Source organism: Salvelinus sp. IW2-2015, linkage group LG13 (assembly GCF_002910315.2).
Source record: "Salvelinus sp. IW2-2015 linkage group LG13, ASM291031v2, whole genome shotgun sequence".
NCBI lineage: Eukaryota > Metazoa > Chordata > Actinopteri > Salmoniformes > Salmonidae > Salvelinus > Salvelinus sp. IW2-2015.
The window spans coordinates 16422155-16440262 of record NC_036853.1 but is presented as its reverse complement, the minus strand read 5'-3'; the positions used below and the strand labels follow the sequence as shown (position 1 = coordinate 16440262).

The 18108-nt window shown below is 39.9% G+C and overlaps 2 protein-coding genes across 3 annotated transcripts in view; both read left to right on the top strand.

The window, feature by feature from the left end:
• LOC111972200 (FAS-associated factor 1) overlaps positions 1-2638 on the top strand; it is an 85917-nt gene extending 83279 nt beyond the window's left edge. For both annotated transcript variants that reach the window (XM_023999112.3, XM_023999111.2), the window contains exon 19: positions 1244-2638. In XM_023999112.3, the coding sequence (XP_023854880.1) occupies positions 1244-1327 (84 nt within the window). In that variant the 3' untranslated portion in view covers positions 1328-2638. The remainder of the gene's footprint in view (positions 1-1243) is intronic.
• An 8983-nt stretch (positions 2639-11621) lies between these two features.
• On the top strand, positions 11622-14665 carry LOC111971164 (doublesex- and mab-3-related transcription factor A2-like). Its single transcript, XM_023997951.2, has 2 exons — positions 11622-12494; positions 12823-14665. The coding sequence occupies exons 1-2, from the start codon at positions 12047-12049 to the stop codon at positions 13668-13670; spliced, it is 1296 nt and encodes a 431-aa protein (XP_023853719.1). The 5' UTR covers positions 11622-12046; the 3' UTR covers positions 13671-14665.
• Positions 14666-18108: the final 3443 nt, after the last annotated feature.

Below are 18108 nucleotides of genomic sequence, written 5' to 3'. Positions count from 1 at the left end.
TGAGGCCTGTTAGTTAATTACCACCCCAGTGATCATAATAGGAGGTCTAACCACAGGCAGCAGATAAGTCCTGGCCTGGCCCCCACGTCACAGAAGACAGAGGACCCAGGTGTGGGGACGAGGACGACAGGGGCCTATGTAACGAGAGACCCCCAGTGATTAACCCTCATAAGCTAGGAGGCAGGGTCGCCTCATGTTAAACAACATAACCATGTTGACACACGGGTAAACTAACGAAATTAGTTGTATTATGGGTGGCAATGCATCATTACGGTCTTGCTCTGCTGGTGCGCTCAAATTGGATTTTAATTATTTTTGCGCTTATTGATACACACTATGTGTGTCACTAATATTACCGTCTACCTTACGTATTTGTGTTTGTTCATTCACTCAGTAGGGAAGGTGGTTCGTTTTATGGTCGTAACACATCGTACAATGCAGGGCCGTGTAGAAACTACAACCGTTTGGATGGAAAAACAGAAATGATCAATCTCTCTTGGAAATGTAATGCTGGACACTGCAACAGAAATGATCAGATTGTTKCCTCAGTCCCAGCTTGTCTACATGATGGAAGAGACTTAGTTCACGCAGAGTACATCTCTTTGCATGGCGTACATTGGACATTGACTTTTGTGTACATATCCCAAGGTACATAAAGAAGTGTTCAAGGACATAAATGCTAAGAATTGGAATAGTTGATCAWTGTTACTTTTTTATCAGCACATTGCAACTGAATACTTTTCATGTAAACAAGTGATTCTTAAACTGTTTCAGCTTGAGACCCAAATTAGAAATTTACTGTCCTCTGGTGACCATCTTCCAACGACCCAATTTAAGAAATAGTGTGTTTTATTATAGATGTATTCTCATAACTCGTAACCCACTTCGCCCATGGCCACTGGGTCCTGGCCCATAGTTTAAAGGAATATTTTGGGGTTTTGGTAGAGGCCCTTTATCTACTTCCCCAGAGTCAGAAACTCATGGATACCATTTTTATGTCTCTGTGTCTAGTATGAAGGAAGTTAGAGGTAGTTTCACGAGCCAATGCCCGTTAGCGCAATAACAGGAAGTCTATAGGTATCTGCTAGCATGCTAGTATCCCTTCATGAAAGCCTGATAACACATGCAGTGAAAGGTCACTTTCAACTCAAGCTAGAACAAAGACTTGTAATGACTGTGTCATGTAACCTGTATGAATGTGAACTAGTCTCATGGTTCTCGATTTGTTCTTTCTCCTCTGCAGATCACCCAGCTAGACCCAGCCTCGTCTTTACTGGAGGCCAAGCTTTTCCCTCAGGAGACCCTGTTCCTGGAAGCTAAAGAGTAGGACTGCCTGGCTGTGGTGGTGGGACTGGCTGGAAGAGTAGTGAAGAGCTCTAGCATGGTCCCAGTGGGTCTACAGAGACCGACCACCCTCTCACACAGATGTGAACTCTTAAACACACAATACACAACATACAGTACACTACTCAGACACAAACACCCCCACAAAACCCACACGTGAGATTCTCTGCTCTCGGCCTCTGCATCATACATGAATGCCTAGTGTACACGTATGCACAGAGAAGCAACCACAAGCACACAGCCAAACTCTTTCGCCCCTCACTTAATTGCAATGTCATGGTTTTCTCTGCCCACAATCTTACAGTATGATCAAGGATATTAAAAATAAACTTTTGAGTAGAAGAACAGCATCACGGACAAGGACTTCCCACTACAGTACGGCTGCTATTTTAGACGTGTTTCAATAAAGTAAACAAAAAAAGCAAAGAGACATTTCCTGGAGAACGCTGGACTATCTCATCTCCACCTGCATTTGGCTTGTACCCTCTTTGCTCCCTCCACCCCCATGCACCTCCATGCACCCAGCCAGTGACGGACCCATCCAACCCGACCATCACAAGCAGCCAAAGAGGCTCAATGTTCCTGATCTGCACCCCTCCTGCTCTGCTCCGACCAGCCTGGTTTTAATTTCAAAAGGCTCCACAACCAACTGTTCCTCCTTTATTTTTCTTGATCCTTTTTAAGTTTGATGCTGTATTAGTTTTAGTTTGATATACATTATATAAAATATATATGAACATGCATCGGTCTGAGCCAGCACTCTCTTGAAATGCACACAGACACACACGTCGGTTGACATTTTATATTATTATTGTGGCCTTAATTATGTTTTTTTCCCCTTCTAATTTAAGTTATATCTTAATACAGATTTGACAGGGAACATTTTGAGGAGCTGGATAGGCTATTCATTTTGTAAATTTCACTTGGCACATTATTTATAGTATTACATTTATTTTACGCCTTTATTTTTAACATTGGGCACGTTCCTATGCTTAGACGTTGCTGACACATGACAGGTCTAACAATGCCTGGAAAAATATTTTAAGTGTCAGCTAACCACATGTAGCAATTTGTCAGTCGACGATGACGTGGCATGCAACCGTTGGTTGTTGCGTYGCCTCACCTTAGATGTGGAACGCGCCCATTATGATTTCAGGGTTTCTGTCATTGAGGCATCAGCAAACTTTCTATTCCATATTAAAGCTGTTATATTATTTATGCCATTTGTCTATTTGGCCAGTAGGCTATGGGCTGTCCCTGTCTGAAAGATATAAATAAGAGTTTTTGTGTTTGACTGAACTGTGTACGTCTGCATGCTGTACTCAATTAGCGAACATGGTGAGCTTCCTGTGTAAAAACCAGGCAGGGGATAAGACTACATTATCATTGCCACTAAAATGGTAAATACTAGTTTGCTTTTCCTAAGAAAAGTTATTTGCCTCATTGTCTTGTTTTACAGCAATATTTTCCAGACATCTGGTATTATCTGCCACAAAGGCTAATTTTCTCAGTTCAGCAATGAGCTTATAGGCTTATCTCTCCATCTGCAATGGAGTTCTTTTTGACAGTAAAAGCCAAAGTTTAAGCCGGCACAGTGGGCCCAACAGTAGAGCCCTCATTTTTCACTGAGAACTTTTATCAAAAGATGCAGGTTTCGGGAATCAGGATTAGTACTCTCAATGCATGCCTCTAATGAAATGACCAGAATAGATTTGGTGTTATTTCTGGCATTCTTATTTCTCATTTGAGTGGAGGGTCAGTCATTAAGGTGGAACAGGACCTCGTGCTGTGGGTTTCAGAACAGGARAATGTGCAGTGGGTTTCAGAACAGGAGAATGTGCAGTGGGTTTCAGAACAGGAGAATGTGCAGTGGGTTTCAGAACAGGAGAATGTGCAGTGGGTTTCAGAACAGGAGAATGTGCAGTGGGTTTCAGAACAGGAGAATGTGCAGTGGGTTTCAGAACAGGAGCATGTGCATTGGGTCATTGGCAAATATGAAAATCCAGACAATCTTAATCTTCTTGGCATATTGTGTGCATCTGACCCTTGGAGGGAAAATAATCTCTCCATCCTAAAGGCAAATTCAGCCCTTTGCAACATTCCCACCGCTTTCTTGGTTCTCACGCAAGGAATTTGAATTTTTTATGTGTTCATTCAGTCAGACTTCCCCAGGCTGCTGTGTGTGTGCCTGGTGAGACAGAGCTAAGCATGCGTCAGTTGGTCTCCTTCACAACCTGATCTGACACACCCTGTCAGTAACCTACTGCTCAAAAGAGAGACAGCATTCTAGCCCTCATTTAAATTATCCAGGTTTATACATAGATACAGGTGTAGGATCTTAATTTGATCACCCTGTTGCAGGAGTACTTTAAATTGTGTAGTGTATTTTAGGTTTAGGCTTCTGAAGTTTGTCATTTACAATTTAAAATTTYGGACTTGATTTTCCCTTACGAAAAATGTTTCAACCTCTACAAAGATGTTATTTAATTATAATCCACTTAATTCACATGTTCTGTTGCTGCAGGATGATTTTCCCGCTGTAGCAAACTGGCTCAAATTAAGATTCTACATATGTAAACGGATTCAAGTGATTTAGCAAGTCATTACTATTTCCAATGTTTGAGAAACGGATGGTGAGTACTAGGAGTGACAAGTTCACTTCACAGCGGAGACTGAACAGGGTCTGCCATTTACAGGATATGGTTGCAGATTTCTAAGGTTATTAATCACTCTGGTAGATTATCCACTCAATTTGTTCTCTTGATTTGTGACATTTTGGTGACTGTTCCTGATACCCTGGCAAAACTAATAACTGTCACAGTTAAACTTCCCTCATGCATTCCCAATTTAAGGTTCCACAATTCTTGACTTGTTGAAAAAGGTCAAATGTAGATTTTTAATTGAAGGAGTTTGCTGCATATCAGAAGTGGGCACGTCCAGTTTACAGAGTTACTTATTTTAACCCAGAGTAGCATCATGGTTGTAAAAGTATGGAATCCTCAACAGAGCTTAAGGTAGAGGAGAGTTCACTGGACGGTAAGGATTTCATTGAACATGAGCTGGGTTCACATAAGCAAGAGACAAGTGCATCATTCTTGTCAGGCCTTCTTCCCCAGGGAACTATGTGGATTGTGCAACTCCTCTGATGTGTGATATTACAGTTTCAATCATTGAATGGTTCACTAATGCACTTGGGCATCTGTTTTGTACAGCTGCAACTAATGATGATGATKCAGTCGGAAATGTCAATTGGATAATATTTTTCTCTCAACTTGATCAAACTTGTCACCTGATTWATTTTTTACTGCTAGAATTGCAATATGTTCTGTTAAAGAGTTTTATTTCAGAGGATTGGTTGGTTAATGTATTGATGTGTACATGGTTAATGAAAACCACTTCACTAAATTATACGTCTGTAAAGATCTAAGTTTTTAGGTGCCATTATAGACCCCAGGACATCTGTTCTCAAGCATAATTCTGCAGTAAACTGTGAGGGACAACCTTTAAGACACACTGATTGAGACATCCAAAGACGCTGGCTGTCACTCAGTCTCATCTTTAAGTAAAGCCACCGCTGTTAAATCTCACATTTTGAGAATGTGGCTGTGTGACAATGGACTTATTCTCTGGCTTCCTGTGGCACAGATTCACTGGTGGCAACATCAGGTGGTGACTTTATTCCCTAACAAAAGGGAAGCGTTCAATAATGTTTAACCAGTCTTCCAGGGTCAAGAATGTTGGCCCCTAGTGAGGGAACAGAATTCCTGATGCAAGTGATCTCTCCTTTGAAGTAAGATGTGATCCCACAGCATCCAGCATTTTAAATCCACTCACCCAGTGATGGAGGGATCCCAGACTAAACTAACCTGGAGGGTCACTCAACGTTTACTTTCTCAGAGATGTTGGCACTCAATGAGCGCCAAAGAAACAATCTATGCAGCTTAAACTGTTGGGCACAAAAGGGGGCTCATTTCTCTCTGGGTTTCTTGTTCAATAAGAGAGAGAGTGAGTGTGTGTGTGATGGAAAGTGAGTAAGGGAGATGGAGGTGTCAAAAACGCAGCATAGCATCAGAAGATGTATGATTATTACGCTTTAACAGCCTTATGATGATCCTGTCATTATTGTCTAATACCCCACCCCTAATGCCAAGGTTATATTCATTTTTTAAATCAATTTAGCTTTTGGCTCATGCAAGTATAAAGGTGGTGATTTTCAAACTTATGGAAATGTTAATAGTTGTGAAAAATCAACAAACAAATATTATATATACTATAAATAAAGTAGCTAYGTAGAACACAAATCAGTGACCTACATATTTATTTTAAATGCGGTGAAAGCCTATAGACCTACATGTATGCTATATATTGGACAATTAAACACTCAAAGATATGATTAAAGCAAGAGCCCCTAGCAATAAAACTCAACTCKGGTTTTCTATTGAAATTAAGAGAACTTATATCATTTAAAAAATTATCAGTTGTGTTCTATTCTTTCTCGCATTATTATTTTATTTACTTCAAATTGAATGAAGTTATTTTATTTACCTCTTGAGGACACCATTACGCGTCTGTAGGCCTATAGGCTATGAAAATAAAATGAATGAAAGCGTTTTTATAAAGTGTTGTCCTTTTAGGTAAATTAAACAGGGAATTAGAACTATTTTGGAAAACTTAGACTTTATTTCGAATGCAAATACAAACATAGGCACAACTACAATTTCCTACGTTTAACATAAAATTATTATTATTATTTACAKATATTGTTGTCTTGTAGCCTAGTGTTTTCTTGTAGCCTAGTTTGGACTGTAGGCCTTTATCAATATGTTCCGTTTTTAGGACGTTTTATTTTTATAGAATATAATAATTACAACATTCGTCTCCGTAAACCACAGGGTACACATAAATGATGCCATGTCCTATACTGAGACTGAGCGGCAGCTTTTGCGATTATAATGTTGTTTTTAGTTATTTTTAATCCATCACTAAAACCATGAGATAGTGAAAGGTGTTATGCAGAGCGGGATTTTAATATCGCCTATTTCTGACTGCATGAATAACCAACCATRCGGCATTTTAAAATAAACTATATAGGCGCATACAACAGGAGACAATATGTTTTTGTTTCCCTCATGTAAATTGGCATCATGTGAAACGTTGTGTGGTCTAATACAGCCTTTTAGCTTATTACAAAGCTGAAATTCTGACAATTGTGAATTCTCGTCAATAATTTCAGCTCTTGTAATAAACGATAAGGCAATAATAATGATCAAAGCCCACTCACCATCAGGCCTATAGGTGATGTTTGCATTTTTGTAATTGTAGTAAATTGGTAATAGATTAAACTCAAATGAACGCTTAATTGACTTGTTATGGTGTTATTATGGGTCATAAAGTCATAACATCCGGCTAAACGTTAGGTTTGATTAAAGGGCTACAATTCAACAGGCTATAATTGCAACGTCATGGAACATTCATTTATTGAACGATTCCCACATCCATTTAAATGCAATTTTTTGTTAAACGCGAAAGAAAAAACTTAAACCTGTGGCATTTGGATTATCATGCCCTCGAATAAAGCATTAAACAGGGCTAAAGGGGTTTGAATGGGAGCAGTGGCGTGCGAAGTAAAGCAGAGTAATTATTGCTTCATAATTGTGTTCTTTTTCTTTTTGAACAAGGTCTTGAGGACAGCCACACTTGGAACCGACGCGGTTGTGACATTTAGGAGGCCAGTCTTTGTACTGAACATTTCAAGTTTAAAAAACAAGGCCAATTGAAGCGGCAGAGCTCAAAGCCCAGACCATTGTAGCCGAACACATTGAGTTTTGATTGGGGACAATGGTGTTTCTCAAATTTCGAGCAAAAACTCATACTCCATCTGTGATCTCAATGAACGACCATTCATAGGCTACCTTCTTTTCTGTGCCATTCGTTTGCAAAGGAGGCAGATGTGGAAGGATAGAGCCTGCATTTTAATTGGCTGTGCGTACCTAACACACACACACAYATTTAGGCTACTCTAAAACTGTGTTAAACATTTTACAATTGAACGTGTGGAATGGCTGTATATTAATAGCTTGATTAYTTTTATTGACATTCTTATATGCACACTGCTGTCATTATTGTAGCCTACTACATACGTATGAAACATATCAAATTAATCTCCTGAATAATTGTAGCCCACTCTATTTAAAGTGAGTCATGACAAGCACTGCCAACCTGCCTTGAGGGCAGAAGAAACGGCCGGGCTTTGGAGAAAGGTACGTGCATGTGTGCGTGATGCATGCACTGAGAGGTGGGAAAAAGGTTTGGCGAAGAGACCTTAAAAATTCATATGCGATGTCGGGGTTTAGAAATGCGTGTTGTTCCATCAGTCAAGAGTGGGAGAGAAGGACTCTCAGGCTCAAGTGTTTGCCGAGGAACTGCGACCTTCCACTTATTCTCAGAGAAATACAGCAATGTCAGTATCTTCCATTGAGCCTATAGGCCTCATTGTTTTCAAGAGTAGTGCGTGAGTTATGGGTAAACTAGACTATCCTCATCTTCCAAGTTTTGGATATCAAAATCGACCTAATCAATTTTTATGGGGGTAGCCTGTAAGGTTTGATATAGCCAAACTATTTCAGGGCCTATACATTTGTGGGCAATATAGCTTTACATTTATTACCTACAGTAATAAATATAACGTTTTTTCTGGAGTTATTTCAAGGTTGTGATCTACAATGTCTTCAAGGAAATGCAACCATTCGCTTGAACTCCATCATCATCGCCAGAGCCTCATGTGAACTAGAGGTTAACAACGTAATGAGCACTTGGTGAGTAGATGAAGCGTGTAAATACGCACTGGTTTTCCCAAACCCTGTGCCTCTTACACCTTGTATAACTGCTACTCTAACCTCTGTCTCTGTTAATAGACTATGCGATTTCATCGGGAGACCCCGGGAGGCAATCCGTGTCCAGCCGTGCTCAGGCAGGGCAGCAGCWACGAAAGAGGTCGCTCAAATACCTCACCAGGGTGCTGCGGCAGCAGAAACATGCTGCTACATATGTTGGGTCAAGCACTCCCTTTGTGACTGCCTAAAATGGTGTAAAAACCCAGTCATCTGTAGCCTTTCTTAAAGAAATGAAAGCCTCTCATGGGTTTTTGAAGCATAGGCCTAATGAACTGTTCAAAGAATGTTGAATTTCTTAAGTGCCCACAGTCACGTTTTAATTGCGCTGGGGCATTTAATTGGAAACCATGAGAGAACACCGATAAAAATGTTTCATGGTAGGCCTATCCATGCATTAATTATATTTTTATTAAACTACCATATTAACTCACTCAAAGCTRTTATATTTCCAACTTATTTATATTTCCGACCGAAAGAATTGTCCATGTTTGTAGGCTAGTAGCCTAAATGCAGGCCTAATTATTGTTAGATTAATGCCTCCAAAAAGGTAATTTGTTGTGCCTGCGTTTTTTAGCATGTTGAGCTTTATCCTCAATCTATTAATCAACTAACTTTGTTCAACATTGACCATAGGTGACATCAACTCCATCTCAATGTTTATATATTAGGCTACGCCACCCCGTGATTTATTGTCATGAAGTTTTCATGCGTGTGAGATAGCTGCCGAGATAATTAGTTTGAATGTCAAAAATATATAGTTTAATGTCGTCTCTATTAGGTAATTAAAGGTGCAGATGACAGCGGCAGGGGAAACAGATGGCATTTGCTTACTGTGGTTCATAGGTAAACAATGAGAAGAGCGGCAGGTCCGCGTGCTGGAAACGCAGCGCGCGGAGCGGAGTGCAACATGCACCCCTTGTAGAGGCGACCAGAAAAGCCCTAGTCTAAATGTGGAAAGGTGCTCAGGGTTACAGAAGTACGGGTTATGATGTTTTGGTTTGTTGTTGTGTTTTGCAGCCCTATTCAGTCAATATAAACCCACATTAGTTATAATACATTGAATGCAGTGTCCCATGTAGGCAGGTGAAATGTTTAGCCGGTCTGTATTTGTAAATGATGAGGATTACTGCTAAATGTTCTTTGAGAGGGGGCATGCAATGTTTGGTTTTCTGCAGTCAATCAATATTACTGTGAAATTACAGAATTTGGTGCCAATAAAACATAACACTCAACATTGCATGATCCACAAGGCCTAGTTCAGAAGAAAACATAATTGCCTAGCATAGTCCTACATTTCACGTTCTTGGTAGGCCTATTTACATTTGTTTATCAGTCTTGTGCCATTGAACATAGTTATTGGAGTCCACTAAATAAAGTTATTGAATTGATGCACTCGAATGAACATTTCATATAAGCCCTTTAAATATGTACATTATTGGATCGATCCTTATCGTTAGATACAGCCTATTCCTCATTATTTCAATAAATAGTTTGTAMAAAGTTAATATGGCGTTCTGTGGTTGGTGAGAATTGCGAAGTTTCATCCACTGTATCAACCCTACCTACATCATTTAAAAAGGTGATTGTAGGCATTGGTCAACGAGAGCATGGATCCACAGGCACCATCAGGATCCCAAGTTCAGCCTGGAGTGACATCGGACGGCTGCAACATCATCCCCGGGTATCCATGCATGGCCAGCAACCTCCAACAAGTTAGTAGGCTATATCACCTGCAAACTGGTCGTCCAAAAGTACCCTACAAATTAGAAATCTTGATATCTTGTGAGAAAAAGGTAAACAGTTCAATGCACACTAATAAAAGTTGAATAATGAGTTCATACAGGCTAAGTTGGAATTCATTAGTCATATTGAATTATTGCAACTTTTTTGAGTAAAGGCTCAGAAAATGTGTAATAATAGTAATCATTATAATCTTAATAATCGTAATAAAGTTACTGCATTATCACTTAATTTGTGTAAACAATGATTTATTGATTATCGCATTGTCAGTGTCGTTTTAAATGATTCAATCTAAAAATAGTCATATAATATGAATGAAACAATGAAAACACTTTTGTTATCAACATCTATGACTAATAGCAAATAGAAATCATCTTGATTGCAGAAAATATAGGGTAGGCATATGCACAMATTTAAAACATGCTGTCTTCAAATTTCGAGCTCGTTGTAAAGGATTTGTTTAGCCTATGAACTCAGAAAGGGTTCATCGTTTTTTCACCATTTGATTTATGTATGTTGAAGGTATTTGGTAGCTATGTGCTTGAATTGAAATATTGTAAAAACAAAAAAAAKATATATCATTATTATTATAAATAATATTCATAATAATAAAAATAAAAAACGTTCAAATGAAACGAAAATTATGTTGGTTCATTGTTTTCTGAGGACATAAAGAATATTTACTGCTTTGGGATATACTTGTAGACAATATGGTCTTCTATAGGCCTAGATATTGTTTTCCTAAATATAACCACACTGAAACGTTTTTGTTGTATTTTGTTTTGACATAATAAAATAAGTAGCGTATGTTTGTAGCTAAGGGTCCGGCTTGCCTCAACTGAATCGCATAATGCATGTCCATGAGTAGCAATAAAATAGTGTTATAATCTGGATKAGGCCTATCATTGTACAATGAAAACACTTACTACGTTACTATTGTAAAACAAATACGTTACTATTGTTATTRTAAAAAGTTGGGTTTATAATAAGGCAACCTCATTTTATCATTTTTATTTATATGATAAAGGCGTTATTTTCCAACTCCATGCACAACATTCTACCAGCAATTGCATAGCATAGGCTAGTCTATTTGAATCAATATGTAAATGTCACTTACCTTGTGATTTGACAGAATTAAAAGGGCAGTGACGTCAGTGAGACTTTAATTATTGTCTGTCTCAAAAAAGGTGTAAATAAAATTGAAGGATCAATAACGGCTTTTTATACAAGTAAGACACGTGATGCACAACATCATGAAAATTAATCAAGCAAATGAATATAGATAAACTTMAGATAGCCTAGGCCTATCGAATTATTGCCTGAAAATGTCTCTATTGACAAAAGTGCATTTCATTTGATCTTGGGAATCTATTTCCCAAATTTCCCATAATAAATATGACTTAATTGAAAATCTAGTTCCATTTGCTTTGAAATTCGAGTTAGTTAAAAATAATGTATTTTAGCTCTGCAGGATCCCATTCAGATTCTAAACACTTGTTATTTGAGAAAGAACTCTGGTGGACACAGTTGAAAAAGGGACAAGCCAATCAGATTGCACCTTCCCCGTTTGACCAATGACAGGCGCCACATTGTTGTCAAATTTGTCTAATGAAAACGTAGGAGCAACAATGGAGAGAGAGGGGATCTGTATCTAGTGGCAATCTCTTGAGTAAGTTAGTGTCTCACGCTGGTGCGAGTATAGCAACCTCGGCTCCTTTTGGTGAAATTAAGTTAAACAGGGGAGAGCACTCATTTCTGCAAGTCTCTTGGATTTCTCCTCGTAAATGACGTTTAAATTTCTGTATAGATTGTTGCAGAGATCAAGTATTGACAGGTTGCACGGCGTTTTTATACCTTATTAGCTAAATTGACAAACAGGTMATTTATCTTGGTGAAGCTTTAGGTGAGGCTACATTCCGTTCTCTTCAATGGACAGAAAACACCGGTAGAAGATTTCTTAATAAGTTGTGCAGATATGTTGAAMACTATTCAGCTGTTGTGAACAATCATCGATACACCATCGCGTTACTTTTTTCCAATTGATAGTAGATATTGGTCAGCGACAGGACATGGATCTGAGACCAGAGCTCTCCACGGCGCCGTCAGGATCTCAGGTCCACCCTGGAGCCGGAGGGTCTGTCAACATCCCCGTCTCCATGGCCAGTAGCCTCCTGCGTGGTCCGATGCTATATCGCACAACGGAGAAGTATCCTCGCACCCCGAAGTGCGCCCGCTGCAGGAATCATGGCGTGGTATCTGCGCTGAAGGGCCATAAACGTTATTGCCGCTGGAAGGACTGTATGTGCGCCAAATGCACCCTAATCGCCGAGAGACAGCGCGTCATGGCCGCACAAGTGGCTCTCCGTCGACAACAAGCTCAGGAGGAGAACGAAGCCCGGGAGCTGCAGCTCCTGTATGGGACAGCAGAAGGGCTAGCTCTGGCGGCCGCCAACGGCATTATACCACCTCGTCAGAATTATGAGCTCTTTGGTTCTGTCAACAACGAAAGTAACTCAGGTGAGTGGATTTATAGATTATCCTGCTCAGATCAGCCTGTTCATAAACACGAATAGGCCTAAATATTGGTGGAAGGTTGGTCAGGTTGTTTTGTGCGTAAATCCTGTGCATAAGCATGTGCTTTGCTAATGGTAACTTTGAAATAAAGGACACTGATAGAGAAATAATGTTCTGATGTGAAGAGGACAAATTGGCATTTAATTTACCAAACTGTCAAATTAATGTGACTATTTTGGTAATGGTAACAATATCAAACGTAGCCTATTAGGCGCCTCTTTAATTTGAGTGACAACATCTCATCGATTCGTTTTTCATGTATCTATTTCAGATTTAAGCATGCAGAAGTATGAATTGTTTCCGAAGTCCCAAATGTCGGCATCAGTGACCCAGCAGCAGACGGTGGGCAAATCGGTTTCCACTGACAGCGAACCAGGGATCTCCTCCCCAGACGCGCGTCATGGCTCTGGCTCTGAGAATGGAGACGGAGAGTCGTTCATCAGCTCTCCTGTCTCCAAGGCTCTGAAAGACGGAGAGGACACCCCGGGTTCGATTAGCCCCCTAGGTTCTGACTCGGGTTCGGAGACCGACAAAGATGATCAAGAACCCTCCCCATCATCGGCCGCCTCCAGGCAAATGAACCCAATCGATATATTGACCAGAGTGTTCCCCAGCCACAAGCGCAGTGTTCTGGAATTGGTTCTACAAGGCTGCGGGAAAGACGTGGTGCAGGCCATCGAGCAAATTCTCAACAACAGTGGACAAGCCAAGGCCCCGGAGCAGGTGTGGACAGCAGAACGCATACTCCAGAGCGCACAGCCTCCCCTCTCCTCCACTCCAAGGCCCATGTTACCGGGAGCCATGACGCTGAGCAACCGCTCCGCCTTCTCTCCACTGCAGCCAAACGCGCCACACTTTGGCGCTGATCCCAGCACCTACCCCCTGAGCACTCATCTAGGACTAAACCCCTTGCGCCTGGCCTACTCGGCCCACAGCAGAGGGCTCACCTTCATGACACCCTACTCCACCACGGGGTTGATGCCAACTCTGGGCTTCAGGCCGCCCATGGACTACGCATTCAGTGACCTCATACGGGACAGGACACTCTTGCACAAGGACCAGGGGTACACCAATGGGCTGTACAGGCCCCTCGGCAACAACAACACAGACAAACCGTGAGACTGAGAATGTACAATGTGTCATGAACGCAGTCCTGTTGGGACTATGATTCAAGTGGACACATTCAGAGAGGGACACTGTATTTGTAGCCACAAGTGTTGAATGTTATGGAGAGATCAGTAACGTGTTTGGCTATTGCACTGCTGTACATAATGCTTTGCTTTTAGTCGGTTTGCTTGCCCAAAATGGCATCGGAAACCAAGCTCACTTATATATAACTTTGTTTTCTTAGAGATAGACTATTATTCCTTATACATATGTATTGCTATAAATCCCCCGCCAAGTGTGTAACCTGAAMATATCTAGTCAAACTATTTTGTCTGAAAATATTACTTAAAGGGGTTGCAATTCCCTAAWAACGGACAGGCAAACTATTCATCACACCATAATGTATGCAGTCGCATTATAATCGAGTGCATATACGGAGAAGATACAAATTCTAACTTCGATATGATTCCTGTAAATTGTATGGTTTCGATATTGAAAAAGTGTTTGCGTCCCAACCCAAGTGGGTTGTTTGATGATCCTGGTGCAATTGTTACTTTTACCTTTTCATTCCGAGTAATTCTTTTCTGGAAGAAAACATCCAACCTTACTAACGAATTATTGCTCACTCTTTTTTAGTAGCATACATCCATGCTTAAAAAAACGTTTAAGCGGGCTGTCTTAAATTATTACCATAACGTGTAAATTACTGACGTTGAACATTTAAAAACGGAAGCTTAATTGTAAAACTATTGATGTATTGGCATTCCTTTTCTGACTTAGTTTTTATTGTTTCTCCAACAGTACAGTGTATATTGAATTTGATTATATAAGATTATTATATTACAGTTGACTTTACCTGTGTACTTGACCCAGCATTTATCAGCTACAACCGTTCTTCTCTATTTTGTGAAATTGCATTTTTTGTCCTGAAAAGTCTATTGGTTTTCTGTCACAAGCTGTACCGTCACATGTGGAATTGCTGGAAATAAATGTTATTTTATACAAAATGATTTCCAATTCTTTCTAGGCACTAATATAGCATTTATTTTCACACACGAACGCGCACACGTGCGCACACACGCACACACTTAATATTAGGCTATTGCTATTAGTTGTTATTAGCCTATTATTTGCAGTAATTATATAGTGTTTATAAGAATATGTATTCTTAACTTTTATCGCGCAGAAACTTGTCTTGTCTCATCATTACAATATTGTCATTCTCCATTTTCCCTTTATTCGTTTATAATAATCGTATAGACTTATAGACTCAGTCTTTGGAAACGGAAAAACACAGGGAACTGGCAAAGCACACATTCATTTAGGAATTAAAAGTCCACAACACTTGGAATATGATGCTGTAGAAACATAATCTCTCTTGCTCGCCGGAATCGAAGTGTTTACTCACGCCAGACAAATACTGTATAACAGAGTAAACAAAGTATTTGACAGTGTGCCTTCATAATGCCAAACGGAAAACGAAACCCAACACCTTTTGAGAGGCCCCTTTTTCCGCATTGCATGACTTTGATAGCTTTAATTTAACTGGAAATACATGACCTCTGTTATTAGATTAATTCATTTGAATTAATATCTGTCCATTGATATATGTACAAAATAAGAATAAATGTTCAATAGACTTAGGCTATATTCGATGACAAACAATTCCAATATGTTTCATAGGCCTACATCTTGACCCAATTAAATGTTCCCTTTTTTATTTGCTATTATCTGTTTTTTCATTTGCTTTTATACAATGTACAATGTTTTAAAGTGCATACAATGATACTCGGTGTCAAACCATACCTCAAACAGCAATTATGTAAACATTGTAGACTTTTGTTTTATTATAGACATGGCTTGATTAAACTTGTCTTGCTTGCTGTTTGGGGTTTTAGGCTGGGTTTCTGTACAGCACTTCGAGATATTAGCTGATGTACGAAGGGCTATATAAAAAATAAACGATTACATCTGATCATCGTCAGCCAGAGCTGAAAGCTCTGTGAAACCGTTTAGCAGAACAGTTACGCTACAATGGTTTAAGGTCCAATGCAGCCGTTCTTATCTCAATATCAGATCATTTCTGGGTAACAATTAAGTACCTTACTGTAATTGTTTACAACTAAATTGGTCAAAAAGAAACAAGAAGAACTTCTTAGCATAGAGCAATATCTCAAGCAAGAATTCTGCTAGGACTGTCTGGGAGTGGYCTGAGTGGGGAGGGGAATCCTGAAAATGATTTGTTATTGGCAGAGAGGTTTGGGACTCTCTTTCTTACTGGTCTATTAACTAATTTATCGCATGATGATGTCACCATGGAAGGCCAAAACGTAATCCCACCTAAACAGGCTGAAATTTCAAAACAGCCCTGTAAGCTTTTAGGGAGATGACCAGCTAGTCACTCAGTTCAAGTTCAAGTATATATGTGAGAGACCTCTTTGTAATTTGTGCAGCTACATTACTCCATATCTGGGCCCATATTCAATAGGTAACTGCATACCTTTGCCCTGCCATTGTTGAATCACTCCCTTCGATGGTACAGAATTTGATAGGTGTAAACTCCAGGTAGGTAAGCCCAATGTCAGACACTCCACCTGGCCTTCTAGCAGGCTTAGGTGGAGCTACTACCATATTGCTCAAACACATGCAATCCTTTCAGATCAGCAAGGGGTACTCAACAACGGCAGAAAAAAGGGATCAGGTTATTGATTTGGGATTCATCCCTGTATACAGCCTATGTGACTAACTGGTGTCTGCAGTTCTCTCAGCTGTGCAAGTGAGAGGAGAGTAAATCCAGGAGTGGGCAGAAAACATCAGATCTGAGAATGCAGTTCAATGCATATACCCTACATACACTGTGTCACTGGAAGTTTTCTCGCTTTTCTTTTTTTATAACCATTAAATAAAGTCACATTTATGTCTTGACCTAGTTTTGATGCATTATGTTTGAGTACTCTGTGACCTCTCAAACTTTAGTGAAGCAGACAGTGATGTCGTACCTAGTGTACCTAATGCTGTATCGGATTTGGCCTGTCATCCTCCATCTTCATCATCAAGTTGAATGCAGACAAGTAAAACATTTTTTGTTGTCATGATTCCAGAACTTGTCTGACAGCGGCTTCTGCTGTAAAAAAAAAAAAGGTGGGTAAACGAACTCTTATCGCTAGTCACGGTGAAAAAAGTAACGMGTCCTATATTTCAATGCATTTTTCTGCGAAAGGTGGGTAAACTGTTGGGCAAAAAAGTGAGTAAACTGCGTTTACTTGCGTTTACCTTCAACTAAACTGGTTATAACAACTAAACTTGGCAGCTCCTGTGTGACGTCCGTCTCTATTTGTCCATCCTCTATTTTCTTTACAACAGTACCACYTGGTGGTCAACTTGATAGCTAACAGTACCCAGTTGCATCCCGACGTTTTCTTTCTCTTACAGAAGGGCAACAAGCATTATCATTTGGACCTGTTTGGGTTGGATAAATGTTATATATATATAAACACAGTACCAGTCAAAAGTTTGGACAATAACAGTGAAGATATCAAAACGATAAAATAACACATATGGAATCATGTAGTAAGCAAAAAGTGTTAAACAAATCAAAATATGTTTTATATTTGAGATGCATTCTCTAAACSAGCTCCATGAGGTAGTCACCTGGAATGCATTTCAACTAACAGGTGWGCCTTGTWAAAAGTTAATTTGTGGAATTTCTTTCCTTCTTAATACCTTTGAGCCAATCAGTTGTGTTGTGACAAGGTATGGGGTGGTAAACAGAAGATAGCCCTATTTGGTAAAAGACCAAGTCCATAATATGTCAAGAAAAGCTCAAATAAGCAAAGAGAAACGACACTCCATCAATACTTTAAGACATGAAGGTCAKTCAATTCGGACAATTTCAAGAACTTTGACAATTTCTTCAAGTGCAGTTGCAAAAACCATCAAGCGCTATGATGAAACTGGCTCTCATGAGGACCGCTACAGGAAAGGAAGACACAGAGTTACTTCTGCTGCAGAGGATAAGTTCATTAGAGTTACCAGCCTCAGAAATTGCAGCCCATCTCAACATCAACTGTTCAGAGGAGACTGTGTGAATCAGGTCTTCATGGTTCGAATTGCTGCAAAGAAACCACTACTAAAGTACACCAATAATAATAAGAAACTTGCTTGGGCCAAGAAACACAAGCAATGGACATTAGACCGGTGGAAATCTCTCCATTGGTCTGATGAGTCCAAATTTGCGATTTTTGGTTCCAACCGCCGTGTCTTTGTGAGATGCAGAGTAGGTGAACGGATGATCTCCGCATGTGTGGATCCTACCGTGAAGCATGGAGGAGGAGATGTGATGGTGTGGGGGTGCTTTGCTGTTCACTCTGTCAGTGATTTMTTTTGAATTCAAGGCACACTTAACCAGCATGGCTACCACAGCATTCTGTATCGATACGCCCTCCCATCT

Coding starts and splice junctions, on each gene's coding strand:
- LOC111971164 (XM_023997951.2), top strand. CDS start 12,047: ATGGATCTGAGACCAGAGCTCTCCACGGCGCCGTCAGGATCTCAGGTC. Junction 12,495..12,822: donor CAACAACGAAAGTAACTCAG/GTGAGTGGATTT, acceptor TATCTATTTCAG/ATTTAAGCATGCAGAAGTAT.